Source organism: Phalacrocorax aristotelis, chromosome 5, assembly GCF_949628215.1.
Source record: "Phalacrocorax aristotelis chromosome 5, bGulAri2.1, whole genome shotgun sequence".
Classification (NCBI taxonomy): domain Eukaryota; kingdom Metazoa; phylum Chordata; class Aves; order Suliformes; family Phalacrocoracidae; genus Phalacrocorax; species Phalacrocorax aristotelis.
Genome location: NC_134280.1, coordinates 71,388,137 through 71,412,573, shown reverse-complemented (window position 1 = coordinate 71,412,573; position 24,437 = coordinate 71,388,137). Strand labels below are relative to the sequence as shown.

General features: G+C 60.6%; 1 protein-coding gene across 1 annotated transcript; it reads right to left on the bottom strand.

Annotated features, from left to right (window-relative positions):
- Window positions 1-1,522: 1,522 nt before the first annotated feature.
- ZDHHC5 (zDHHC palmitoyltransferase 5) lies at window positions 1,523-24,225 on the bottom strand. Its single transcript, XM_075095368.1, has 12 exons — window positions 24,114-24,225; window positions 15,996-17,384; window positions 7,172-7,293; window positions 6,561-6,718; window positions 6,274-6,446; window positions 6,060-6,162; window positions 5,501-5,592; window positions 5,261-5,393; window positions 4,703-4,826; window positions 3,627-3,739; window positions 2,573-3,456; window positions 1,523-2,136 (listed from the first exon to the last, which is right to left on the bottom strand). Exons 2-12 carry the CDS (start codon window positions 16,097-16,099, stop codon window positions 1,971-1,973), a joined length of 2,172 nt encoding a protein of 723 aa, XP_074951469.1. The 5' UTR covers window positions 16,100-17,384; window positions 24,114-24,225; the 3' UTR covers window positions 1,523-1,970.
- Window positions 24,226-24,437: the final 212 nt, after the last annotated feature.

The window sequence follows — 24,437 nt, the reverse complement described above, 5'->3', positions numbered from 1 at the left end:
ATCGGCGCTGCTCCGACACGCTGTGGCCCGGGACAGACAATTGTGGCTGAGCTCCCGCACCAGCTCTCAGCTCATCTCCTCCCTGAGCAGTGGTGAGGGGGGCTCCTACCTTGGCTGTGGCTGCTGGGCTGGGCTGAGGTGCTCTGTGCTCCTCTGCTCCTCGCCTCTCAGGCCTGGCGAGGACAGGAGCGACCCCGGAGAGGCACCATGTCCCTGCACGGAGGTGGCTGTGGGCAGGGTGCTCGGGGCTGCCATCGTGGGCAGCCAGAGCTCCAGCAGCAGTCACTGCATGACACCAATGTTCTTCTTTGGTCCCAGCATCTTGTGCAGGAGCCTGAGCTGCACCAGCTTCTGTGACACCTTCCCCGGAGCCACTTTCTTTACACCCTGAAAAAAAAAACTTACTTTCTGTGGGAGCAGAGTTTGCCCAAAAGCACCCTGAGGAGGTGCCTCCTCAAAACGGGGCTGGGCTCAGTGCGCCTTGGCCCTCCTTTCCTCTCCCCCTCAAAAGGAGGCACGGAAAGCCAAGACCCTGACAGACGAAGAGACCATGAGGGGCTCCTCCATCCCTGGACGCTAAAAACAAAGCACACGCATGCCTGCCAGGGTGGCTCATTAAATATCATTTTATTCCTTGTTTTTAAAATGGCTAATAATAATAATAATTAAAAAAAAAAACCCCAATGGCGTGGCTCTGCAGAGGCCACAGGAGATATTGCCGTAGAGAAAGAGTCACGTAGTGCCTGGAGTTTTGCGGGCCCCCGCATGGGGTGGTTTGCTCGGGCTGGGTGGGGAGCGCTGGGCTCCGTGGCTGCTTCTCGTTTTCTGTTGGGTTTTTTTTATTTTTGGCATGTGATGCGAAAATATTGCTTTACGGGGATGCACCCGCTAGCCTTCCTCTTCCCTGAACGGAACTAAAAACCATCACGTGACAGTGAGAAAAGCCCTATCAGACCCATTTAAAAAAAAAAAAACAAACCAAAAAAAGGCAACAAAGCCAACAGCCCCACCCACCCCACCCCCCGCCGCGCAAACCCTGGGGAAACATAAAGAGAACAAAAACCTGCGGGTGGGGAAAGGCTGGAGCCCGCAAGCATTTCTCCGCAGCAGCCAGCACCCGGCACGTGCCAGCTCGCCCGTGGGTCTGGGGAGGCGCACAGGAGGGGTCTGCCCCTCAGCCCTTCCTCCTCCTGGCCACGGTGGCCCCAGGAGGGAGGGCTGGAGGCCCCACAAGCGGAGAACCAGGGAGGGGTACATCCCTGGCTGAAAGCACCTCGGCCTTTGGCGGGGCTTGGCGGGGGCCAGGCTATCCCACAGCCCCACTTCGGGTGGGAGGGCGGCACCGGGCGCCTGCCCCAGCTCGTTCCACAAACGCAGGAGGCAGCCCCAGCCCCGTGTCCCTCCTTTGGGGATGGTGACAAGGAGAGGGCCCAGGCCCTGGGCAGGGAAAGGGTAGTTTCTTCCTCTCTCTGGGTGAGATATATAATTTCTGCTTTTTTTTTTTTTTAATATTTATATTTATAGATATAGATATTTATATATACACACACCTGGTAACTCAGAAAGAGAAAAAAAATAGAATCCGTAACAATAATAATAAAAAAAAGTATTCTGGTTTAAAAACAATCCATTCCTACCACGCTAGGCGAGCGATTGATTGCACAAGGCCCACAAGTGGCTGGCCCAGCCGAGATGGTGCTGGGGTGCGAGGCTGCAGGATGCGGCCCCCCAAGCCCCCACTCCTGGCCGGGGCGGCTGCCGGCAGCAGTCCTCGGTGGGCGGCGGAAGAGCAGCCCCGCTCGGGTGTGTCAGCCCCCCAAGTCCCGGGATGCGGGTGGAGAAAGAGAAAAGCAGTGGGGGCCACCAGCCTGTCTCCCCCTGGAGTCCGCAGAGCATCTGGCTGCAGAACGTCCCTCTGGGGCCGGCAGGTGCCAGCCGGGAGGAGGTGAGGGGGTGAGTGGCTCTGCCCCTCATACTGAGATCTCGTAGGTGGTCCCCCCCACACCAGAGACCTTCTTGACTCCTCCACGAGTGGGGCTGCTGAGGGGCACCTGCCCCGGGCCCGGGGGGGCTGAGCCCAGGCTCTTGGGCTGCCCGTTCGACTTGCTGTAGGCTGTTCTCATCTGCACCTCGTCCCTGGGGAGGGAAGGAAGGACGGACACAGGCTGTGAGGGGGGGAAGGACAGGGCTGCCACCCCCTCCCAGGAGGGATCCCAGCATTCAGCGCAGCCTCCACCCTGCCCTCCCCGGGGACCCCCAGCACCCACACGCCACTCCAGCTCCCGAGGGCTGTCCTGGGCAGGTGTGGGGGGCACCTGCTGTTCTGGGGGAGGAGGCTTTCCCTCACCCTTCTCCAGTCTAGGTGCAGCACCGCTCCATGAGGGGTGTTTTGCTGCCCGCGGGTGCTGGTGCAGAGGAAGGAGGGCTGGAAGGGACGTGCCAGGCAGGGAGGAGTGTGGGGGCGACGGGCCCCTGGCTCCCTCTGGGGCATCCTGGCGCGTTGGTGGGCAAGGGTCCCCCCCGCAGGGCCACAGGCTGCTCTGTGGGCGAGGCGGCCGCCGGTGGTACTTACTTTGGTGCCAGTAAGGGCTGCAAGGCTACCTCCTCCGTCTCGGGGACGCTGGCCTGAGAGGCTGGTTTTTGGCTGCTGTAAGACACGGATTTGCCCAGGTGGGGGGTGGCGGGCTGGTCGGGGGAGCCCAGGGAGCGCACCCGCAGCGCGTGGGGGGGCTCGGGCTTGCCAAAGCGGGGTGGGGCCGGGCGGGTGAGCGGGTTCTTGCCCAGGGGTGAGCGCTTCGAATCGTCCGAGGAAGAGCTGGTGCGGGGGGCGTTGCTGGAGCCCGGCGTCGACTGGATGCCAGAGTCTGCTAGCCCCGTGTCCTCCTCCCTGCCCGGGGCCGGCGGCTGCTGCTGCAGCAGCTTCTCCCGCTCCTGAATGGAGGCCACGATGTGGCGGGAGAGATTGTCATAGCGCACGGGCGAGGGCTCGCGGGGCGGCGCGTGCTTGGGGGAGGTAGCGCCGGCAAAGCGGCCATGCAGGTCGGTCTCTCTCTGCTGGGCGATGCGGGCTGAGAGGAAGGGCGAGGTGTAACCCACCGGCGGGTCGGGCTCCGGGCCTGCCTGCACCGACTCGAAGTCGGGGCTGTCGGAGGGCGTGAGCAGGCTGTCGTATGACAAGCTGCCATTGCGTGTCTGGTTCACCAGGCTCTTGTAGGAGGTGGAGGTGGTGCCCTCCGAGCGGATGGACTGGAGGTGGCCCATCTCGAAGCCCGTGCCCTGGGCCGACTTGAGGCTGGAGGAGCGGGAGCCGCTGGAGAGCGGGTCGAAGTGAAAGCTCTTGCCGAAGGTGGGCGAGCGGAAGCTCTCGGGCTCCAGGCTCGGCTCTGAGCGGAAGCTGGGTTTGCGGCCGCTGTCACAGATGGAGTTAGGCTCCTTCAGGCTATTCACTCGGCTCAGCTGAAGGGCAGAGACACAGCAGTCACCCTCAGGAAGACGGGAACCCTCCAAAGCTCCCAAAGCCCACCCCAAACTCTCCCCCAAGCAGTAATGTGGTTGCATCCCCTCGAGGCTGCCGTCCCCTCGTGCCGGGCTTGGCCTCAGGAAGGTGGTGGCAGGCACAGCTTTACCTTGGCACTGGTGGAGTGGGGCAAGGCTGCCGAGCTGCTGCTGCTGCTGTAGCCAGGCCGGTACTTGTACATGGTGGGAGTCGGGGGGCTCTCCTTGCCTAGCAAGCTGCTGTCTGCAGGCGGGGGAAGAAAGAGAGGCGCTCAGACACGGGGCCGCACAGGGGAAGGAACGCTGTGCGGAGCCCTGCCCTCCCTCCCCAAGAACCGGCTCTGAGCCTGGGGCGGACAGACCAGGGAGGCAGAGGTGGAGAGAGGGATGGGCTCGAGGAGAGGTGCACCAGGGCAGATGAAACGGAGCGGAAGGGAAAATGTGTCCCCATGGCAATGTGTTTGGGGCTGGCACTTCCATGCCCCTGCAGCAGCCCCGGCTAGGTGACACCCCGGGGTTGGTGGGGCGTGCGCTGCACGGAGGCGCTCCACAGACCTGCAGGCTGGTCACCCCACCGATACACGTGCCCAGCCCTTCTCCAGACAGTGGGGCCGGGCAGTGCTGCGCCTGGCCAGGGTGATGGGGAGAGCTGCAGAGGCCTCCGGCCTGCTGCGGGAAGCGGATGCTTCCAAGCTCTGCCGTTTGCATCCCACCTCTCTCGCCACGCCCACGCAGGCAGCTCCAAGCACTGCTTCGCCGGCACTCAGGGAAGCAGGGAAAGCGGGTCACGCAGGCTGCCACAAACATGCTCTCTGCTGCCAAGCCAGGCCTGCCGCTCCTGTGCCTCCTTCATCCAGGTGATGCTCCTGCGCCCGCCTGCAGCACAGCGGCCGGCGAGCCTGCCCGTCACAGCCCACCGCAGCTCACAGTGGCTCTGGACAAACACTGCACTGCCTCGGCTCGGCCTCCTGCTCCTCTCCATCAGAGCAGAGCTGGCTGTAAGCATCCCGCGGGCTTCTCCAAGTGCAAGGGGCCACACAGACCAGCCCGGGAGCATGGGCATGTCCTGCCCCACAACGTGCTGGTGCTGACGTGCTTCGGGTCTGCCCTGCAGCCTGTTCCGCCTACGGCCCTGGCTCCTGGTCTGCCTGCGCAGCCCTGGGTTCCCCTCCCAGCGGCTGCCGGGGACCCTGCATGCCTTCCTTACCCTCGTTGGTGGCCAGGGTTAAGTGTGTCCTCAGGCCCGTGTAGCGGCTGAGGTCTGGCTTAGGTGGGGGGGGCGGTTCGGCATCAGCAGACTGGCTCTCCGTCACCTCCAGGCTTCCTTTGGACTGCAGAGACAAAGCGCAGAGGGAGGATCAGAGGGGTGCTGAGGCCTTGGCCCTCCCCTCGGCAGGCAGGCAGGGAGCGGGCAGCAGTGTTAAGGGAGCTCTCGCTGCCTCCCGGGCCATCCAACATACTGAGCGCTTGACTCGGCACATGCCTGAGGTACTGGGAAGTGCTGAGGAAGGGGGACCTCCAAAGGGTGCTGCAAGGGGGAAGGACAGGACAGGGAAGGGCAATGGAGGGTGCGTAGCCTCATGTGGTTGCTGCCACATGGGAGGGACATGGTTTCCGTCCCGTGGGGACACAGAACAAGACGACATGGAGGGGGATGGGCAACGTGACAAGGCTCACTCGGTTCTTTACTCACGGATGCAGGCTTGCACCCCTGGGCTCCACGGAGGGCCCCAACACAGGGACCGCTAATCCCCACCTTCCTCACCTTCGTCCTCTTAAGCTCTGTCTGGATACCGTTGTCCATGATCTTGACAGTGATCTGACCGTCTGACACCTCAGGCCGCAAGAAGGGGGGTCTCACCAGAACCGTCTGCTCGGCCTTCGGGCGCCCAAGGTACCTATGGAGAGGGGTGGGAGGAAGGTCGCGGCCTGCTGCTCAGGATGGGGCAGTTTGCCCGGGCACTGCAGCGTGTCGGGGGGCACCGCCGTGCTGTGTCAGGCTCACCTGGGGGCTGGGGAGCTGCACAGGACCCGGCTGACGTTCTTACAGCAACCGTTGGTGAAGGGGTTGACACCACCACGGAACTTGCCCGTCACCTGCGGGATGAGGAGCATCGCGGTGTACTGGGGCAGGCAGGGACCTTGGGAGGTCTCCAGTCCAGCCAGCCAGGTCAGATCGCTCAGGTTTTGTCCAGCTCGCTCGTGACAATCTCCAAGGACAGATATACTCCCCCTTCCTCCAGGTCCCTGTTCCTGTGTTGAACTACCCTCTAAGGGGAAAAGTCTTTCCCTAACGTCTAACTGGATGTTGCCTTGTTTCAAGTTGTGGACACGCCTCTTTCCCTCCCAAGAGGAGCCTCTCCCAGCTCCATCCTCTCTACAGCCACCCCAAAGAACAGCAGATATCCAGGCTGCACAGACAAGGTGCTGCAGCCCCCAACCAGCCCAGTGGCCTTCCCTTGCCTCAGTCCAGCCTGTCCACGTCTGTCTTGCCCTGGGAGCCCCAAAACATAACCAGATGTGGCTGACAGGCTAGCCGCCCTGCACCAGCCCCACAGGCATACCTGTTCGTTGGTAGTACGGCCCCTTGCCACGAGCACCACGTGGAACCCCGTAAGCCCAGCGACGGGAATGAAGAATAGGCCAGCCACGCACATCACCACCATACTATCAGCAGATAGCTAAGGAAGAGCTGCAGCCTTGCTGCACAGCACGCTGTGCCCAGCCCCACCAACGCCCTCCCGCCCCACGCCGCTCCCACAGCCTCGCCGAGGATACGTGACCGCCATGCGGACACCAGAGAGCTCCTCCACCTGGTAGAGGACGTAGAGCAGGCCAAAGCCAAACACCCCCATAATGTGTGTGGTGAGCGACAGCAAGAAGAGGAAGAAGTAACGGTAATTGCGCCGCCCGATGCAGTTGTTGACCCAGGGGCAGTGATGATCAAACTCCTGTTGGTGGGGAGAAGACACAGTGAAGGGCTTGGCTGGCAGGGCTTCCTGCCCGCGCTACATATTAAACTCTATGCAGAAACAAAGAGGCATCGAGGCCCGGCAGGTCCTCACCTCCACACAGTTGTCGCAGACGCTGCAGTGGGAGCAGCGTGGCGGCCGGTAGAAGCGGCAGGTCGCGCACCATTTCATGCGCACCTGAATGCCCTTGATCTCCACCGTCTTGTAGAGCGGAGCTCGGAAGTCGTCCTCCTTGTCCTCATCCTCCTCAGCTGATGAGGAAACCCCAGCACAGCCACGTGTCAGCGTGCGGGGAAAGCGACGCCAGGGCCCAGCCAGCCTCCTGCCCTCCCGAGCTGGAGATGCCTGGCATCGCCCTCCTCTGTCACCAGGCCCATCTCACCTGACACAGGGACCACCCAGGCAGGGACCCTCAAATACAGGCAGGGGAGGGGAGCCTCTCCCAGGCCCTGCCCTGAAACCACGAGATCCGCCTGAGCCCCAGGTACCCGATACCAGGTGCCAGGATTTACGCTGCTTCCGCTACCTGGTCCGACAGGCTGGGTGCTGAACGCAGAGCTACTGTCCCCACCCGGTCCCACCCCGGCAGGGTAAGGAGGACTTTCCTCAAGCCTTCTGGGATCAGGCAATCCTCTTTACCTTGGAGGAAGGGTGGAAGGAGGTAGCTCTAGCCGAGACACTTCCCAAAGCAGAGCCAGACTCACCTCGCGGGAATATGCCTGGGTCCATGAAGGTGGCCATACTGAAGTTCGCCAGCACGAAGAGGAAGACAACAGCATTGTAGGCAGGAATGACTGGGGAGACGTACAGGCTGAGCCCTGGGCATCTGCAGGCACAAAAGCAGTGAGACACCCAGGCCCTGTCCCACGGGTCACCCCTCCGTCGCTTCCCACTGCCCCTCACTTTGCCTCCCCGCTGGCCCCGCTCCCGCAGAGCCCCAGGCAGGTGTCACCGAGCTCCGACGGTGCCCTTGGAGTGAGCGAGGGCCGAGCAGCCGCTCACCGCCCCCTCAGAGCCCCACAGCCATCCCCATAAGCCATTCCTGCCATGCTCGCTGGTGGCCTGGCCGGGAAGTCCACGTTCCCCACTCTCGGGCTATATTTCCAGGCTCCTGGCCAGGCAGGCAGCCGTGGAGGTTCCCTGCCATCAACTCTTCCTCTCGCTCTCACCCAGTGCCTTCCACACCTACACTGGAGCTGCATCCGGGGCAGCCCGGCCCAGGGTGTGTTCAGCCACCCTCCACAGACCAGCCTACCCCCCAGCGCCGGGGGAGCACCTGGGGGCACCGGTGTGGGAAATGCTCCGGCAAGCCATCAGAGAGCAGAACCACCGCTCGCTCGCCCCTTGCGCCCACAGCCCCACAGGTCTGCCAGCATAGGACCCCACTGACATGGGGAACAACCACAGGCGGTGGTGAGAACGGGGTGAGTCGGGCCAACAGCATGGGGGACACTCGGGAGGGATCCAGCCACAAGGCAGCCGAGCGTCACCCCCCATGTGTCACACCAGCGAGCACAGGGAGTGGAGGGGACCCCACAAGGGGATGCAAAACCAGCAGCAGCTCCTGTGCACCCAGAGCTGCTCCCACTCCTCACATCCCGGAGGTGGAGCCCAGCTTGGAGACAACTCTGGTGGCACGTGGGGACCCCATCACCGCGCCAGCCTGCTCCGGCCAGCACCCAGCATCTCCGTGGGCCTGGCCGAGGGCCCCTGTGGGAGCACAGCGAGGGAATCACCACCGTCCCCTTTGCCCTCGGCAGGCATGGGCTCAGGACAGCGGGCTTCCCCCTCAGAGGCGCCAGCATAATACCCTAATCTGCTTTGCTGCTGGGAGTTTAATCCTGCAGATCTAGGACAGCATCTGTCCCTCTCTTCTCCCCCACAGCGATAAGCGCAGATGGATTTAGGCAGCCGGAGCAGAGAGGGGCAGAGCGCAGGGCTCGGGGGGCAGGGTGACATATGGTGCCAACGCTGTAATCCCCCATAGCCCCCAAGCAGGTAGAGGTGAAGGGGCAGGCAGTGGTCCCATCCCCTCCTCCGCCATCCCCTGCTGTTACTCAGCTAGGGGACGGGTCCCACCACCGGCGAGGCAGACCCTGTCCTTGTCATGGCAGCCCTGGGAGCCCTGGCGAGGCTCCAACTGGGAATGAACCCTTGGTCCAGGGCTCTGCCCCCGGTGCAGCCCAGTCCAGGGCTTGGCAGGGCCCTGAGCAAGGGCAGGTGGGCACCGTCCCGCACGGGGCAGCGCTGAGGGGATGGACGGTGCCAGGCGGAGGGCTGCCTCCAGCAAGCGGCGGCAGGAGATACGACGGGTCGGGCTGGAGGAGCGGGCACACCTGCCTTGGCACCGACCTGGCAGCGGAGGAGGGAGAGGTGGGCAGGGCACTCCCAGGCACGGCTCCAGGCCCCGGCCCTTCCCTGCGCCGGGGAGGGAGGGAGGGAAGCAGCAGTGGGACCTGCCAAGGACACGGCAGTCCCCGTCCAGGCACAGCAGCGAGGGCCAGAGGAGAGCAGGAGGGCAAACCCTCTCAACTTGACAAGTCACCTGGCTAGCAGGAGCGTGCTGGGAGCCAAGCCCTGCTCTGCCAGCCACCACACTCTTCCTCTCCCAAAGCCGTGCCCGGCGCCTCCACCCTCAACAGCCCCTCCAGGGACCAGCCCTGCACGCCAGACCAGGGCTGCTCCTGTAAAGTGCCTTCTCCAAAACCTCCTCCGCCACCCCGCTGCTCGCCGGTGCTGCTCAGGAGCCCCCGAGCGCCTCGCTGGGGTGGGCGCCTCGCCCTCCTGGGCACCTTGGCGATGCCACCCCACCTCCACCTATCTGGGACCGCATCTGCCAGCCCTTCACCGAGAGCTCTCCTCCAGGCCGGGGAGCGGCTCCGTCGCAGCCCGCCCGGCACCAGCCCTGCCGGCTCTGCCTCCCGACGCAGCCGGCCCTGCCGCCTCCTTTGGAAGCCAGCCAGGCGGATTCTCCGCAGAGCAGGCGGCGCCGGCGCAGCTGGGATGGGCTGGCGAGGAGGAGACCTCTCCCATCTGCGCCCCGAAACCCTCGGGGAGCAGCTCTGGAGAGGTACAGGACGTACGTGACATCGCAACGCCGAGACCCAAGCAAGGGAAGAGCACACTAGCCGTGCCAAGCCCAGCTAGCCCAGTATGACCGGCATCACTGGGAGCCGCCACAGACTGGAAGCCATGCCAGGAGCAAGGAGCCTGCACGTAGCCCAGCCTCCCCGTCCCCTCCGACGCAGGCGGTGCCAGGGGAGAGGGCTCGTCCCACACACCCCCAGCACCGAGCTGCTGCCGGGGCTGCCCCCGGCCACCCGCTGGAACAGCACCAGCAAGGAACGTTCAAGTGGTTTACGTGGTTTGCAGAAAACCAAGGCAAGAAAGTCTCCCAGTCTTGCAGAGGGGAAACTGGTATCTGTGGGAGGGCAGGCTGGCAAGGCAGGGAGCGGCACGGAGCTGGCACCCCGGGGGTACTCACCCAGCAGCCAAAGGAGAGCCGGGCAAGGGGCAAACTGCCCTTTCCCCACAGCTTCCAGGGCCTGAAGCCTTGCTGGCAGTGCAGTTTCAAGATGGGTGGCTTTGTTAGCCCCCATCTCTCTTCGTGGCTGCCTGGTCAAGAGACCCAACAGGGCCACCCTCTGTCCTCATGGTGCAGCAGCCCCTTTGGAGGGGTGTTTCTTTCCTCTCCTGCCCCGGACACCGGACACAGCCGGTGCCAAGGGGAAGGTGGACACTCATAATGTCACTTCGCCCCAAGGAAGGGCAGAGCCAAGCACCCCAACTCAAGACGAACCTCCCCAGCTCTGCTCTGTGCCAAGCTGCGGAGAAAACAGGGGCACCAGAGAGACTGCTGGAGGAAGAGGGGCAAGGGGGCTCAGAGGAGCCCTAAGGGTAGGAAAAGCCCTTCCAGAAACCCCGAACAAGGAGCTCCACTCTCTAGGAGGGCAAAGCCCAGCCCAAATCTTTGCTTGAAAGGGGTGGAGGGGAGCCAGGGAGACCCACTGCACACCAGCCACCCCTGCACAGGGAAATGCCAACAGCAAGGCCGAGCCAAACATGCAGCCCAGATCCTCAAAAGACAGATGCTGGCAAGGCAGGGGAAAGACGGAGCTGCCTCAGCAAAGGCTGGCACAGAGGAAAAGCTCTGGGGCAGGCAGAGAGGGAAGGACTGGCCTTCCAGGGGGAAAGAAATACCTCTACCATCATCTCCCGCACCGTCTGGGCATAGAGCCTTTCCCAGGAGGGAGCAGCACAGCGGGGGGGCAGGACAGCAGCCAGCAGGTCCCCAGGCATGAGAAAGGCTGACCCTTTAGCTAAGGGAGCACCAGCAGGCTCCAGACACCTTGGCGCTGAGGAGGACGCAGCCACAGCTCTGAAAGGGCAACCAGCGATGCCAGTGGATCAAACGGAGGAAACCTGCCTGGGGATATCGATCCCCCCCGTCAGTCCAGCTCTGCTCCGGGGGCTGCATGTTCAGCTGCAGACGGAGCAGAGGACTCGCTGTGGCATATCCTCCAAAGCCAGCCTCCCGTCTCCATTTGGCATGGCCATGAACCCTAAGGCAGGACACCAGTTGCTCCTGGAGCCAACCTGCCAGCCAGACTCCGCAGGTGGATGAAAGCTTGAACTTCAGCCTTCAGAGGGAGAACTGATCAGAGAAGCTGCTGCGGTGCCACAGGGCCAGCTCACAACCCTTGTCCTTGTCAGGTCTTGCCAGCTGCATGCAACGGGACAGGCAGGCTGCCAGGGCTGCTCTGCGCGGAGTGAACTTTACACCCTCAACAACCGGCCAGGGATGCAAAGCCACCCCAGGGTGGGATTTCACAGGCCAGGGCAAGCAGAACACCCACCCCAGGGACCATGAGGACCCACAGCTTACAAGGGTAGCCTCAGATTAAGCGCTCCTGGGTCACAAGCACAATGCTGGGGGTCTCCTCCCTGGCACTCCCAAGCACAGCAGCCCACTGCCTGCTGCCCTCCCAGCTCTCTCCATACCCAGGGACCCCACCACCCCACAGGAGGGAAGCAGGAATCCCCACGATACACAGACCACACGTTACTCAAACCGAACTGCCCGCTGGCATCGTGCTCATGGCCCCAGACACAGGGGAGTTGCCTCCCTGAGATTGAGCCCGGCCCGCGGGAGGCAGCACAGTCCTCTGCAGCGCCGGGAGCAAAGGTGGCTGCTGATCCCCGAGGGGAAGCCTTCTTATCAGAAGCACCAACGTGTTCCTGCCTTTTGCTCTCCCAGATGGAGAGCACGGGGCTGCAGACCCTGCCTCGACACCAGGAGCAGCCGCGGAGCGCGGTCTCCGGCTCTACAGGGGAGCAGGAGGGAGCTGCTCACCATCGTGGCCACACAGGTCCCGCAGAACTCATCAAGTTCTCTCTCCAGACTGGGATGCGAAGCACACCCATCGCTAGAAGAGCTGTCGAGACTTGTCTCTGGCAGTACATAAGAAAAATTGGGGAACCTCGGGCAAACTGAGTCACATCTGGATCCGAGACAGGCTTTTTGCCACTAGTCATACCAGGAGAAGCCCGTCACTCCCCAGCCTGGCTTCTCCTCCCGGCTGGAGGCTCAGAGCCAACCTGCAGCCCCTCATCCCCTGCCCTCTCCCAGAACAAAGCCCTCCCCGAGGATGCCTGCCCCACGCTGCCTGCACCCCTGGACTCCGACCCGCCGCCGAGCGAGCGAGGAGGGGCCGGCACCGCGCCAGGGCCGTGCTCACCTTGCGCACCCGCCGCACTCCCGGCCTCTCCAGCTCCCTTGAAGGCCTTGGTGCAAAGGCAACCCCTGCTCACCGCGACGGTCGCACAAATTTGGGTCCAACTAGGCGCACGCGTGCCACCGAGTACCAGAGGCACCGCTGGCTCTGGGGACTGCCGCATCCTGCCCCAGTGTCACCATCCACGTGCCTCTTCTTACTCTCTCCTCCCTCAGTGTTGGAAGAGGCAGGAGCTCCTTTCCAAACGGGTGCAGTTCCCTCGCAGCCTTCCCAGCCGCAAGGGCGGGAGGAAAAGTCAGGGCCAGAGGTTTTACAGACAGATTCACCTAATTGCAAGTAAGAGTTTATACTTTGCAGGCTTTTTATACAGCCCCAAAAGCCACACTGAGCCGTGGCCACGAGCAAGAGTCAAGGCAATCAGAAGTAAGAGGCCAATGGATGGCATGCTATCCAAAGAGCCCCTGCCAAGAGCAGCTTGGAGGCGCTCCCTGCCTCCAGAGGGGAAGAAAGGCTGAGCACCAACCGCAGGGACCAGGAGAGGCCAGGGGGAAGATGCAGGAATGGTGAAACTGACCCCAAGAGGGAATTTCCGTCCTAAAGCAGCCTGAGACCCCAGCAAATCAGAGACCCCCCACTCCTTCCAGAGGGAAGAGAGGAACGTCCCCTCTTCCTGCTGCCCACTCCCTCCAGCGCAATCGGCCTCAGGTCATTTCAACTCCCACGTGTTCCACAGCATCTCCTGATTAATTTAATCAATTAAATAAAGTTCTTGGCCCAGAGGCATAAATCCTGGGCCACTGTGGATGGACCAAGAGGTGTTCAGGGTATACGCTAGAACTAAGACAGCTGGAGCCTTTCACAAGAGCTGTGCTGAGCCCCAGCGGCTCTCTGCCTGGGAAGAGGCCCTGCGGGAGGTGTCTCAGAGCCCCCACCTCACAAATTCCATTTTACCTCCCAAAGCGTGAGCGTTAGGCCCGATGCTGACAGCGTCACCCTCCCGAGCAGGTCTGCAGCAAGCACACCAGATGCGGCAAGTGCTGTGGAGGGGTCCCTGCCCTCGGCGCAGGTGGCGGCCAGCGGCAGGCAGGGCCAGGCGGCAGGCTCACAGCCGCTTCGCCTGCCTTTGTGCCGGGCGGGGAAGAGGGGCAGAGCGATCCACAGGAAACCAATCCTGCGGGTCTCGCACAGGAGGCCGACCTCGCTGTGGTCCCGTATGTTCCTTCCGTCCCAATCCAGCAGCCAGGCAGAAACTGTCCCAAGAGAACTGTAACACCAAGGAATAACGCAGCTCCCTCCCCACCAAACAACCAGTGTGAAAGTGCGCTGCGCTTTGCCGCTCTGCTTGAGAGTTAATTTGATGTTTTAAAGTAGGTTAAATAACATCCACTGACCTACAATTAGAGCAACCCTGCCCAGGTGTTCCTGTTCTGAACAAACCTGCTCCGCGGCACCGGTGCCTGCTCCCGGCGATGCCTCGCACCATGCCGCTTGCTGATAAGCGGCTGCTATCGGCTGCTGCGATAGCTCACAGCCAGGTACTGTGGGCTTGGCCACAGCAGCAAGCACTGGGCTGGGGGGTTAGGGCTGCCCTGATGTCCACCCACAAAGTGCAGCATGCAGCACCCTTATCCCCCCAAGTCATGCTGTGTCACGCACAGCTGCTTAGAGGACATCACCCACTCCATCCTCTTCTTCATCCCCCTGAAGCAGTAGCACAGGGTTGGAGACTTCCTGCAAGTGTTTGACAGCGTGAAGCAGCAGAGCCTCCATCCTCAGAGCTGCCAGCAGCACCAGCCTGATAAACGTTCAGGGTCCCGGCAGGGGGACTCCTGCGCGCTGCTGAGCGACACCACCAGCTGCCTCCCGTCGCAGGAAGGAGAACATCAAACCGGCTCTGTCCTTTAGTCGTCAAATTACTCTTTTATTGCCTGTTGTTGCCAGGCATTAAAGGCACGGTGACCTTCCAGCCACCTATGATGGCTCCATCCCAGGGAGCGGCAGTAGCCATCACATCCAGCCCTTCTGCCTCCGAGAAGGAGCTGCCTCTGGTGGCTCTGGCTAATCCCCGCGGCCCCACTAGCCCAGCCCCAGCAGTAAAACTCCTCTGCGGGGAAAGCTCTTGCCAGGGCGCAATGAAAGGTGCCCCGCAAGAGCAAGCCACTGCAGGGAACGGCTCCCTAGGAGCAGGGGGGTGCGCCTCCCTCTCCACCCGGCCACGACCCTGCCAGCAAAGAGAAACAGTCAGTTAAGCGGGGAGGAAAAAGGGAGCTGGGCTGATCTCCTGCCTCCCTGGGGAGGGCTGGAAGGACAGAGCGCACCACCAAGGCCACGGGCCGCCCACCTTCAGACCAGCATGTGCTCTGCCCCTCTGCAGTTCTGGGGCAGGATGAGGAGTAACCCACGGACGGGAGAAGGAAAGGAGCAATGGGAAAGGGAAAGGAGGGATGGAGGGAGGCTCAAGAGGCAAAGTGGAGCCGAGGGCCGCTGGCTGGCTGGAGGGAGCCGCTTGACAGGCGCCCCGCTTGAGGGGATGCAGGCAGCAGTCACCCGCTGCCTTCTCTGCCTTGCCTGGGACGGCGGCTGCCTGCACCCCCACACCAGCAGCCAGCACATCTCCAGACTGCTGTAACAATGCCAAACCCTTTGCACTGGGTCACCACCAAGCCCTCCAAGGTGTGAGCACAAAGAAACACCTGCCTCATCTACAGATATCTGCTGTCTCCCCAAAACACACCTCCTCTCTGACCCCAACCCCGGGAACACACCGCAGGATTTGGTAGCCAGTCCCGGCTGCTGTGCTCCAGCATTCCTGCCCTGCACACGCGTGCCTCGGCGCCAGCCCGGCTGCAGCCGCTCGAGCAGGGAGCGCAGGCAGCTCCCTGCCAGGGCGCAGCAACAGCGCAGCAGCCTCCGCGGCAGCCTAAGGTCCTGCCTCCCCACCTGCCACCAACCCAGAACCAGCTCAGCTCGGCCCCGAGCGAGTGTTCATAAGCTATTTGTCACCCAGGAAGGGAAAATGTTAATGTGAGCAGCAGCCCTACCCCTCTCCAGCAACCGGCACCATTTTACACCCTGGCTTTTCCCCACCGGCTCCAAGGCCAAGGCAGGCGCCTGCCTCAGGCCCTGGTGACCTGCCGGCAGGCCACCTCCTTCGGGTCCTCTCCAGAGATACCAAACCCTTGTTTCCTCAGGGCAAGGCTGACATCAACAGCAGCAAGAGATCCATGCAGGGGTCAGAGTACTTCTCCTTGAACTTTCCTTTGTGGCTCACAAATCAGTTACGAAACTCTAAAAATAACATGGAACCTGCCCCAGTCCACCAAACCACTTCACTTAGCTCCAAAGGAGAAAATTATCTATGCCATTTTCCACCTACAGGTCACAAACTCATCCCCAGCCTGTCTGATTTGTGAGAGGGTTGCCAGCGAGACAAGCGAACACCCAAAGACAGGAGAGGAGCGGCTGCCAGGAACCGGAGCCGAGCGGTGGCAAGATGCCTTGCTGGGATCCACCGTGCCCCACTTCATCCAGCTCCCCTCAGGGGAAAACCGAGGGACACGGGTCCAGCTGAGGCTGAACTGCTCTGATGGACTGCAGGGCTGCTCCATCGTCCAGCTTTTAGCAGCCAGAGCACAATATCCCCCCTTTAATCTGGCAAGAAGTCACAGCTCCTCTCCCAGATAACCCCCTGTGCCGTTGCTGCCCCCCAAGCTCACGGCACCGCACGGAGGCGGCTGGCTCCCCGAGCCTCCCTTCGCCCTCCCCGCTCTTTGGTTGAGTAGCTGGGACTCACGTGAAGGCAAAGAAGAGGGTGGTGGCTCCCACTAGGAAGATGGCAGCAGCTGAGACCGGGACGTATTTGCTGGGTTTGAATCTCTTTCCAGATGCTGCTGGCATGTTGGAGCTGTGGTGGGGGATCCGCCCCGCAGCATAGCCCAGGCCCAGCGGGAGTCAGAGCAAGGCGAGAAGGGGAGGGGAGGGGAACAGGGGCAAACCACTAGCCAGCCTACGCGCTCGCTCCCGGGGTGAGCTCTGACCGGAGCAGGCAGTCCGGAGAAGTCCACAGCGGTTGCTGGAATGCGAGGCCCAGGAGAGGAGTCCACACTACGCTCTGCCCTGCAAGAGTTCGTGGGTGCAGGCAAGGAGGTTTAAAAACATTAAAAATTCAGAACAGAGGAATGGATTTGGTCTTAAAACAGCCGTTGGGGCAGGAATGCCGAGAGCCCTTACAAGCTTCCCTCCGTCGGGCAACAGCCTGCAAAAACCAGGTCCCTGCACGGCTGATGCCGGCAACCAGGCTCCAGGGGAAAGGGAAGCCTTCCAGGCTCAGGCAAGGGGATGAGCGCCTCGTGCAAGATGAGGAGCTGGGCACACTTCCCACCCAGCAAGCACCCTGGGAAAGGGCAAGATATTGGTAAACTTCTTGCAAAAAAGCCACACCAGGAGTCTCAAGGAAGCCACTTCTCCTTTTTAATCTGCCCTCTGATACGCTGCAGCCCCCTCCGGCTGCTGCACAGGAGGAGGGGGTTGTCTCACAAGCAGTCTGCCCAGCTTCCTCACAGCACTGCTGAGCTGCTGCCGCCTCCTCCTCCTCCTCGCTGAAGGGGCTCACAGAAACACTCTCCCTGATTTCACCAGGATCCGGGACTGGCTGTCTGGTGGTGGCCGTTTAATTTTATTTATTTCTCTCTTGACTGTTAAAGCCGAGGAACAGCTGGTGCAAGGTTGAGCTGTAAATCCTTTCTTTGCGAGGGGGGCGGGAGGGGAAGGCCGGCGGATTGTGTTTTCGTCCTCTTCCTACTTGTTCCTTTCTCCTGACCCCCCAGGCCTTTCCACGGGCTCAGTACCCACTCGGTGGTTGGGAGTTGACAGGAATTTCATTAAATCTTTTCTGTGGCAACCATTTCCAAGCAGTGCAGGGCAGGTTAATGGAGAGATCTGGAGGGGAGCTTTCAGGGAACGCTTTCACAACCCCAGAAGACAACTGATGGTGAAAATGGTGCTGAATAGGTCTGTCTCACCCATGCCCTGAGTGGTGTGAGGGAAGATCTCAGTTTGTTACAAATTGCTCCATTTTTTCCTCCCCTTCCTTCACTAAAATTCCTCTTCATTAATCCATTCGTCTTTTAAAAAAACCTACATAAAATCATTAAAACTTGACATCTGGTACGCCACACCTCACCTAGGAGAGAAAAAAAAAATTAACAAGGCAAGAGAAGAGACAGAGTCATGTAAAAATACTCTCTAAAGTAAGACGCAGCTCCCCAGGACACGGAGCAGGCATTTAGCAGAAGATGGAAACAGCGCCTGGTAGATTCAAAACCCTTTTGGCAAGTCCCAATCAGCACGATGCCAATCTCCGAGCCCAGCTCTGGCACAGACTGATGCCATAGCCCCAGGCCTATCACCTAACATCAGCGTCCCTTTCCACGTCTGCAAAACCAGAGTAATGACCACCCCGCGGAGGCTGTGATTAGCCAAGGGAGCCTGGCCGCAGCCTGCCGTCTCCTTTGCCACCCCAAGGCCCTGCAGCATTTGCTGCAGAGAGAGTCTAGCCACCTAACCCACCTGAGCCCACCCGAGAAATCCACGCTGAGCCCCGAATCAGATGAGGGACCCTACGGCTTCATGCCCAAAGCCCTTCTGTGGTTGTAGCTCGAGTCTGAACGCTAGAGAACACCTGCTCCCCTGAGGTGGAGGGGTTGATCAGAGCCTCAGAGACTTAATGTGAGGGTGGAGACCACGGGAGGAAAAGACAGCGAGGAATCTCGTCCCCCTTCCCTTGGAGGGTAGGAGACAGGAGAGGCCAGTGGAAAACACCAGTCCCTCGACCCAAGGAGGTACTCGTAGCTCCGGACAAAGGAGAGCCAGGTTCTCACTAGGTAGGCCCGGCTGTTTCAGGGTGTCCTTGGGAATGTGCCACCCCTGGCTGATCATGAGGATGCAGGATGGAATGCCACAGAAAATACAGAAAACCAAACCTTTCTGGAAATGGAAGACGGAGGCACGAACCTGCCCCAAACTCCAAACACGCAAGAGCCTACCTTGCAGTTCAGGGACAAGCCAGACACTGATTATACTGCACCGATTATTACTGCTACAGCAACCGCTCCTCGATTTGTCACCCACTCTCCACTTCGCTGCCTCCTTGTTTCCTTGTTTTGTGCGAGGCCTCCCGTGCACTGCAGGTCCAAGTACAGCGCCCTAACGACTCCTTCGCTCTTTCCTTCCACTTCCCTCCCCTTCTGCCTCTCAAAGATTTTTTCTTCAGGGTGGACAGGAAAATATCTAGTGCTGACTAAACACCCGTGAAGGTTCAGAGAACTGCGGCACAAAATTAAAGGCACATTTAATGACAAGAATATATTACAATTAAATCAGTTCAGTCACAAAACAAGGCGTCAGTCACTTTGGCTGACTAATGAAGAAACTGCTCCCACTGCAGAGCAGCCCTTCCTTTGCAGAAACTTCTCAACCAAGTTTTTTTGTCCTTGTGACTGAGAGGAAACGCTGGACTGATGCTCGTAAACTGGCTGGGGAAAGCTCCGGTTTCACCTGGTAGCAGCGCTCGACCATGGTGAGTTTAAGGGTAACACCAGAGAAAATAGTTGCTTTTGCTGGCAGACGCAGAGCTCCCTGGAGAGCAGCAGCTCTCGGGCCTCACTCTCCTCCCCGCAAATATAATGCTGAGCTTCGACGAGAGGTGAGCACAAGCCCCTGCACACACGATTCGGGGAAAAGCCCAGCACCCCACAAGGATGAGCCCTGCCGTGCCATAACCCAGGGAGGGAAGTGCTCGTCCTCTGAGCTAGCTGCCGCTGCGATGCAAGCAGACTGCAATTCTAGGGATAGGTTACTCGGAAGTTTAAAGATGACATCACTGCTAATTACTTTAGCAGAAGCAATCTGCTAACACGCTCATCTGCTGTAACAGAACACCCCAGCCCTTTGAAAGGCTCCGCCATGAAAACAAAACCACACCTCGAACCCAAACAGATACTGCCAAATTGAAGCAGTTTTTTGTCCTGTGATATTCCTCCTCCAGAGATCTTCTCCACCCCTTTCCTCGCACAGCACAGTCAGCGTGCTCCTCAGTCAGGGCAAGGTGCTTCCCCCAGAGGTTGCCCCTGAAGTCCAAGCGACACCCCCAGCAGGTCCGGCTCGGATCTGGCTCAGCTGTTCCAGCTGAAAACGGGGACACAAATTTGAGCGCTCCAACCCTCCACACGGGGTGATCTGGCACACTGTGCCTTTGCAATAGTCTGTGTGCCAGCTCAGCTCAGTACAGCGATGAACACCAGGCAGCACAGGGGCGAGCTCCTCATCAAGTCAAGAATGTACGAGTCAAGATAATTGCTCATGGGACAGTCTACCTGAACAAGCACTGCGTGTTGGGGAGAAATCCCAAGCACTGTCATTAGTGACACCCAAGCGAGAATCAACACAAATATAACACCTGGCTCCTTGCTGCCTTTGCCCAAGAATAACTCCCCAATTCACCAAGCCTACAAAAGGCTGCTGCGCACATCCCGCCCCGCTCCCAGGGCCACCAGGCAGCTCAGGCTCTCCCCCCCAGAGCCCCACGGCGTGCTGAGCCCCTCCAGAGCCTGTCAGCCCCAGCCCTGCTGCCGAGGCCACCCTCCCAGCGCCTGAACCAAGCGCAGGAAGCCAAGGCCAGGACGCCTGCCTGCCCTGACCACGAGGCACGAGGTCCCGTCCTCCCACAGCTGGGAACATCCAGGTTGCTGAAGCCATCGAGGGTACAGCATGGCACCGCGTGCTGGGATCTCTGCTGTGCAGCCTTCAAGGTATGTTTTTCTTTGGGCTAAACTATGTCACCCTGACTATGCTTGTCATTCACCCTGGTGTTTAGGAGAAACACAAGCAAAATCCATCCTGACTTCCCACCGATTATGCTGATTCAGGCCATGTTCACACTGATTCTCCCAAATACGTGCTTTCTTCCCTAGCCTTGCCCTTCTGCAGCCCTGCAACCTGCCTCCAGTCTATCGACCCCTCCTTTCCCTCTACCTTCTTTCCAAACCCTTTGTCCCTCTGGTCACTTTGCCCCTTCCACAAAGGCCACTCGCAGACTTCCCTGCTTGGAAGATTCCCCAGCTCGGCTTGCTTACCTGAGGAATGCACAGGCTCCTCCTGCCTCTGACTCCTTTCCCTCTGCCACTTCCAGCCCAGCAACTCCTCCTTTCCAGCTTCTCTGGACCTGCCCTCTACTCAGCCCTACTCCTTCCTCCCCCAGTCAAACTCTACCAAGCAGGCGTGTCACCAGTGACTCCCCCTTCCCTCTCCTTTGGGATTTCCACCTGTTTTTCCAATCCTAGCACCCCCTTTTCAGGGTATTTTCCCGACTCTGCTCGGCTCAGCCACCTCCAGAGCACTCTTCCCCAGTCTCAAGGGTTTCCCTCCATCAGACAAGGGGCTGCTTCTATTTCCCCTCATCTCCATTTCTGGGAACTTCCTTTAATTTTCCATGCCTTTCCTCAGGACATTCACGAGCACAACTGCTGCCACCTTCCATTTCTTTTGGTCCCAGTCTCCTTTACTTCGGTTAAAGCCTTGTAAAGTCTCACTCTAATTTCCTCTTCTTCCAGCACTTTCTTCTTGAAGCCCCACGCTCCTCCTTTCCTCCCCACCATGCTTTCCACCCTGCTTTACTCAGCCCTGCCACAAGCCCTCTCTCACTGTCTTCTCTAGCAATCTGCCCAGATGTAGCCTGAAGAGTTGGGTGCTTTGTGGCTCAATCTTTCTGAAGCATCAGACAGGATCAGGAAAGCATGCTTCACCAGGCTCTCCCCACCTTTGCTGGCTTGGGGGAAACACGTGTAACCAGCTCACAACATTCCCTTCCTTACTCCAATCGCTGTCGACAACCACTGCAGCTCCTCAGCGTGCTCCTACCCCTGGAAGAAGGAAACAGGCACATCAACATTACAAGCTTCCCTTAACCACGTTGCCTTTCATCACCACCCGGGGACAGGAGCGTAATGGCACGGGGAAGAGAGAGTTCACTCTCAGTTACTGGCTCCTAAACACACGTCACTTTGCCACGATCAGCAGCTACCTACCTACCCCAAACCAGCGAGTTTCCATGGCACAGGTCAAACAGACAAACAATTCCTTCTATGTGAGGCAACTCCCAGACAGGGCAGATCCAGGATCGCACAAAGACAGGATGTGCTTTACCTGTTCCCACTCTGTTTTCATTAACTACACCCAGGAGTTACGCAGAGAATCCCATTCCAGAGCTCACTGCTGCCCTCAGCCTCGGCACGTCTGACCCCTCACCACTGGGCCCAAGCAAGAGGGCCAGCCCAAGACTAAGGCTCCCTTTTCTCCCTCCACAGGCGCTCTCCGCTAAGTTTGACGTTGCACAATCAGCTCTCATCTACCGCTGAGATTTAAGACCCTCAAAATTAGCAGAGAGAGTGAAAATGTCCTCAAACCTGCTGGGCAGCAGCACAACTGAACCAGCCCAACCGTCGCACGCTGCAGACCACTGACACTAGAGCATCGCTTATCTCTGCCACCCTCCCTGTCTCCCAGCAGAGAGAGTTACCCACGAGACCGGAGACAGGCTCCAGCCAGCACCCTCTGCCGCGAGGGGTCCCTGCAATCACGGCACCCCAACAGCAAGAAGTCAGTGGAGGATTTTTTTCAGCCCAGGCAACAGGACTGGACATCGACTGCTGAGATGCCAACCGCAAACTAAAAGGCAAAGCCGATAGTGTCAGACAGCCGGATGTCATAGGGAAAGGTAAACAGCAAGACCCCCACCACAACACCACGCTGCAGGGTCTCCCCAGAGAGAATACGATTTTCTCATCATCCATACCACGGTAATACAGAATTTGGGCTTTCTGGTGCTCCGCACTGTAGGTAAACAGGAGCCCCTGCCTCAAAGAGACAATTTGGTGACACTTTCCTGCTTTTAATTCCAAAGGAGGATGCACAGCAACGCGTACCGGACGCTTCTGCTCTACAGGGAAACCTGGCCAGAATTAGGCTTCCATGGCCATCCTCCTGGCTTCAGGTGAGATGGCCTACATCTTGCATAATTGCGTTTCTCCGCAGTTAGACGTAGATGTTTTTTTTAAGGAGAACAAGATACAGAAAGTGGACAAATATTTTATTGCAGACAACAGCTAGAAGGGTGGCGTCCATCAGTGCTTATCTCCTGCCTGGCTTACACCACTTCCATCCTCCTTCCTCTGCCCGCCTCGCTGGTTTACATGGGATTAGCCCCGTTTTACGGACAAAGCAGGGAAGGCCTCATCCACCACAGCGTGTCTCACTGCACACCATGGCTAGCGAGGAACCGATCCAGCCTCTCACCATTGCGTTAGGGGATGCAACAGCCAGGGACGGAAACAGCGACACAGCAACAGATGTGAACGTCCCCAAATAGGCCTCTCAAACGGGAGTTAAAGGTCTCCCATCGGACCCCGTCAGCTCCACCTAATTACCACCTTCCCTGGCTCCAGTCGGGGCTCGTACCTCAGAAACCAACAGGAATAAAGTGCTCTGCTAAGGAGCAACTGCTGCCTTGACCACAGGTAGCAAAGGTGATTAGATTAAGCCCACTAAGATGATCTAAGATCAAGTCTCCTCATTTCGATCTAGACAAAGCTCTCGTCATGTTTTATACCCCCCAGAAAAATCGGTAGCACCTAGTAGAGAAATGCCCGCTTCCCTAAATACCCAAATTCAGCTGCGTGCAGGTGCAGGGCACGCCACTTCCCGTGGAGTCACCGGGAGGCGGCACAAGGAACGCAGGAGCAGCCAATCGCGCCCAAATGGGTGAGATGGGGCGGGGGGGGCCAGAACACCAGAGGTTTTACCTCATCTCGGGGAGATGCGACCCAACACAGACGCGATAGTCTGGGATTTGCATGCCTCACGTTTAGTATTTGGGACTTCCGAGAAGAAGCTGGGCTAAACACCTGCCAGCACAGCCCATGGCCCCGCCAAAACCAGGGAATGCGATGCGGAAATGTGCTTTTGAGTTGGAATTACGCTCTGGATGCGTGGGACAGGCCTCTGTGGCTGGAGAGCAGTGTTTAGCTCCTGGTCCTCGAGGCCGCGAGCGTCAGGGTGCGTACATCCAGACACCAGGCTTTCATGGATCGAAGCTGTTCGGGTTCTCTCGTGGGGCAGCGATGCCAGTCGCGGATACGGGAGGGCGAAGGTGGGGACGCGACGGCTCCCGCCGCGGCCGCTCCACCCATCCGGGCAGGTGGGAGCCGGGGCGCAGGCGGGCAGCGGCGCCGAGAAGCAAAACCCAGGGTCGCAGAGGGCGCGGGAGCGGGGTAGGGGTCCCGGCCTGCAGTGGGGTGCGCCTAGCGCGGGCCGCCGAGGGAGGGAGACCCGTGTCGCTGCTCCCACGCCCCGCTCGCCCACACCCCCAAGGCCCTGTGCCGCGGCTCCGCCGGCCCCCCCCCGGGCCGCCTGCCCGCATGGAAGAGGGGCTGCGGGTGAGCGGAGGGCGCGGCGGCGGCGGGAGGGAGAGCAGCTGCCCGCCGGGAGGTGCCTCGGGCCGCCCGGCGGGGCCGGCACACGGGCAGCCGTACGGGGCGGTGCTGCGGCGGGGACGGGCCGGGTTGCCGGGGTGCCGGGGCCGAGCCCTCCCTCCGCGGGCGGGCCGTGAAGGGGCTAGTCCCCGCGGCTGCGGCCCCGCCGGGCTGCCGGGGGCGGGGAGGGGACGGGCCACCGCCGGGGCCCCCAGGCGAGCAGAACACAGGGGAACCGGGGGGCGCGGCCCGGGCGGCGGCACACGGAGGGGGCCGCGGGGGCCAGCGGGGCCTGCGGCGGGTGGGCCGGGGGACCGGCCGGCGGGGGAGGGAGCAGCCGGTGCCCGCGGGGCAGGGGGAGCGGGGCGGCGGCCCACGTGACTCACCGGCGGCGGGAGGTGGGGGGGCCGCGAGCGCGCGACCACGACTCCAGGGCACGAACCGTCGCCGCGTTCGGCGGCTGAGCACGACGTCACGGCCGCGCCTGCGCACCGCCCGCCGGCCGCACGCGCCCCCGCCGCCTCGCCTCATTGGCCGCCGTGCGGGGAACTGCCCGGAAGGGGCAGTGCGCATGCGCGGGAGCGGGTGGGCGGGGAAGAGGCGGGAGGGAGAGTGCGCATGCGTCATGGTGGGGCAAGGCCACAGACGGCTGTTCGACACGGCAGGACGCATGCGCGGAACGACCACCGGAAGAGGAGGGGAGCCAGTAC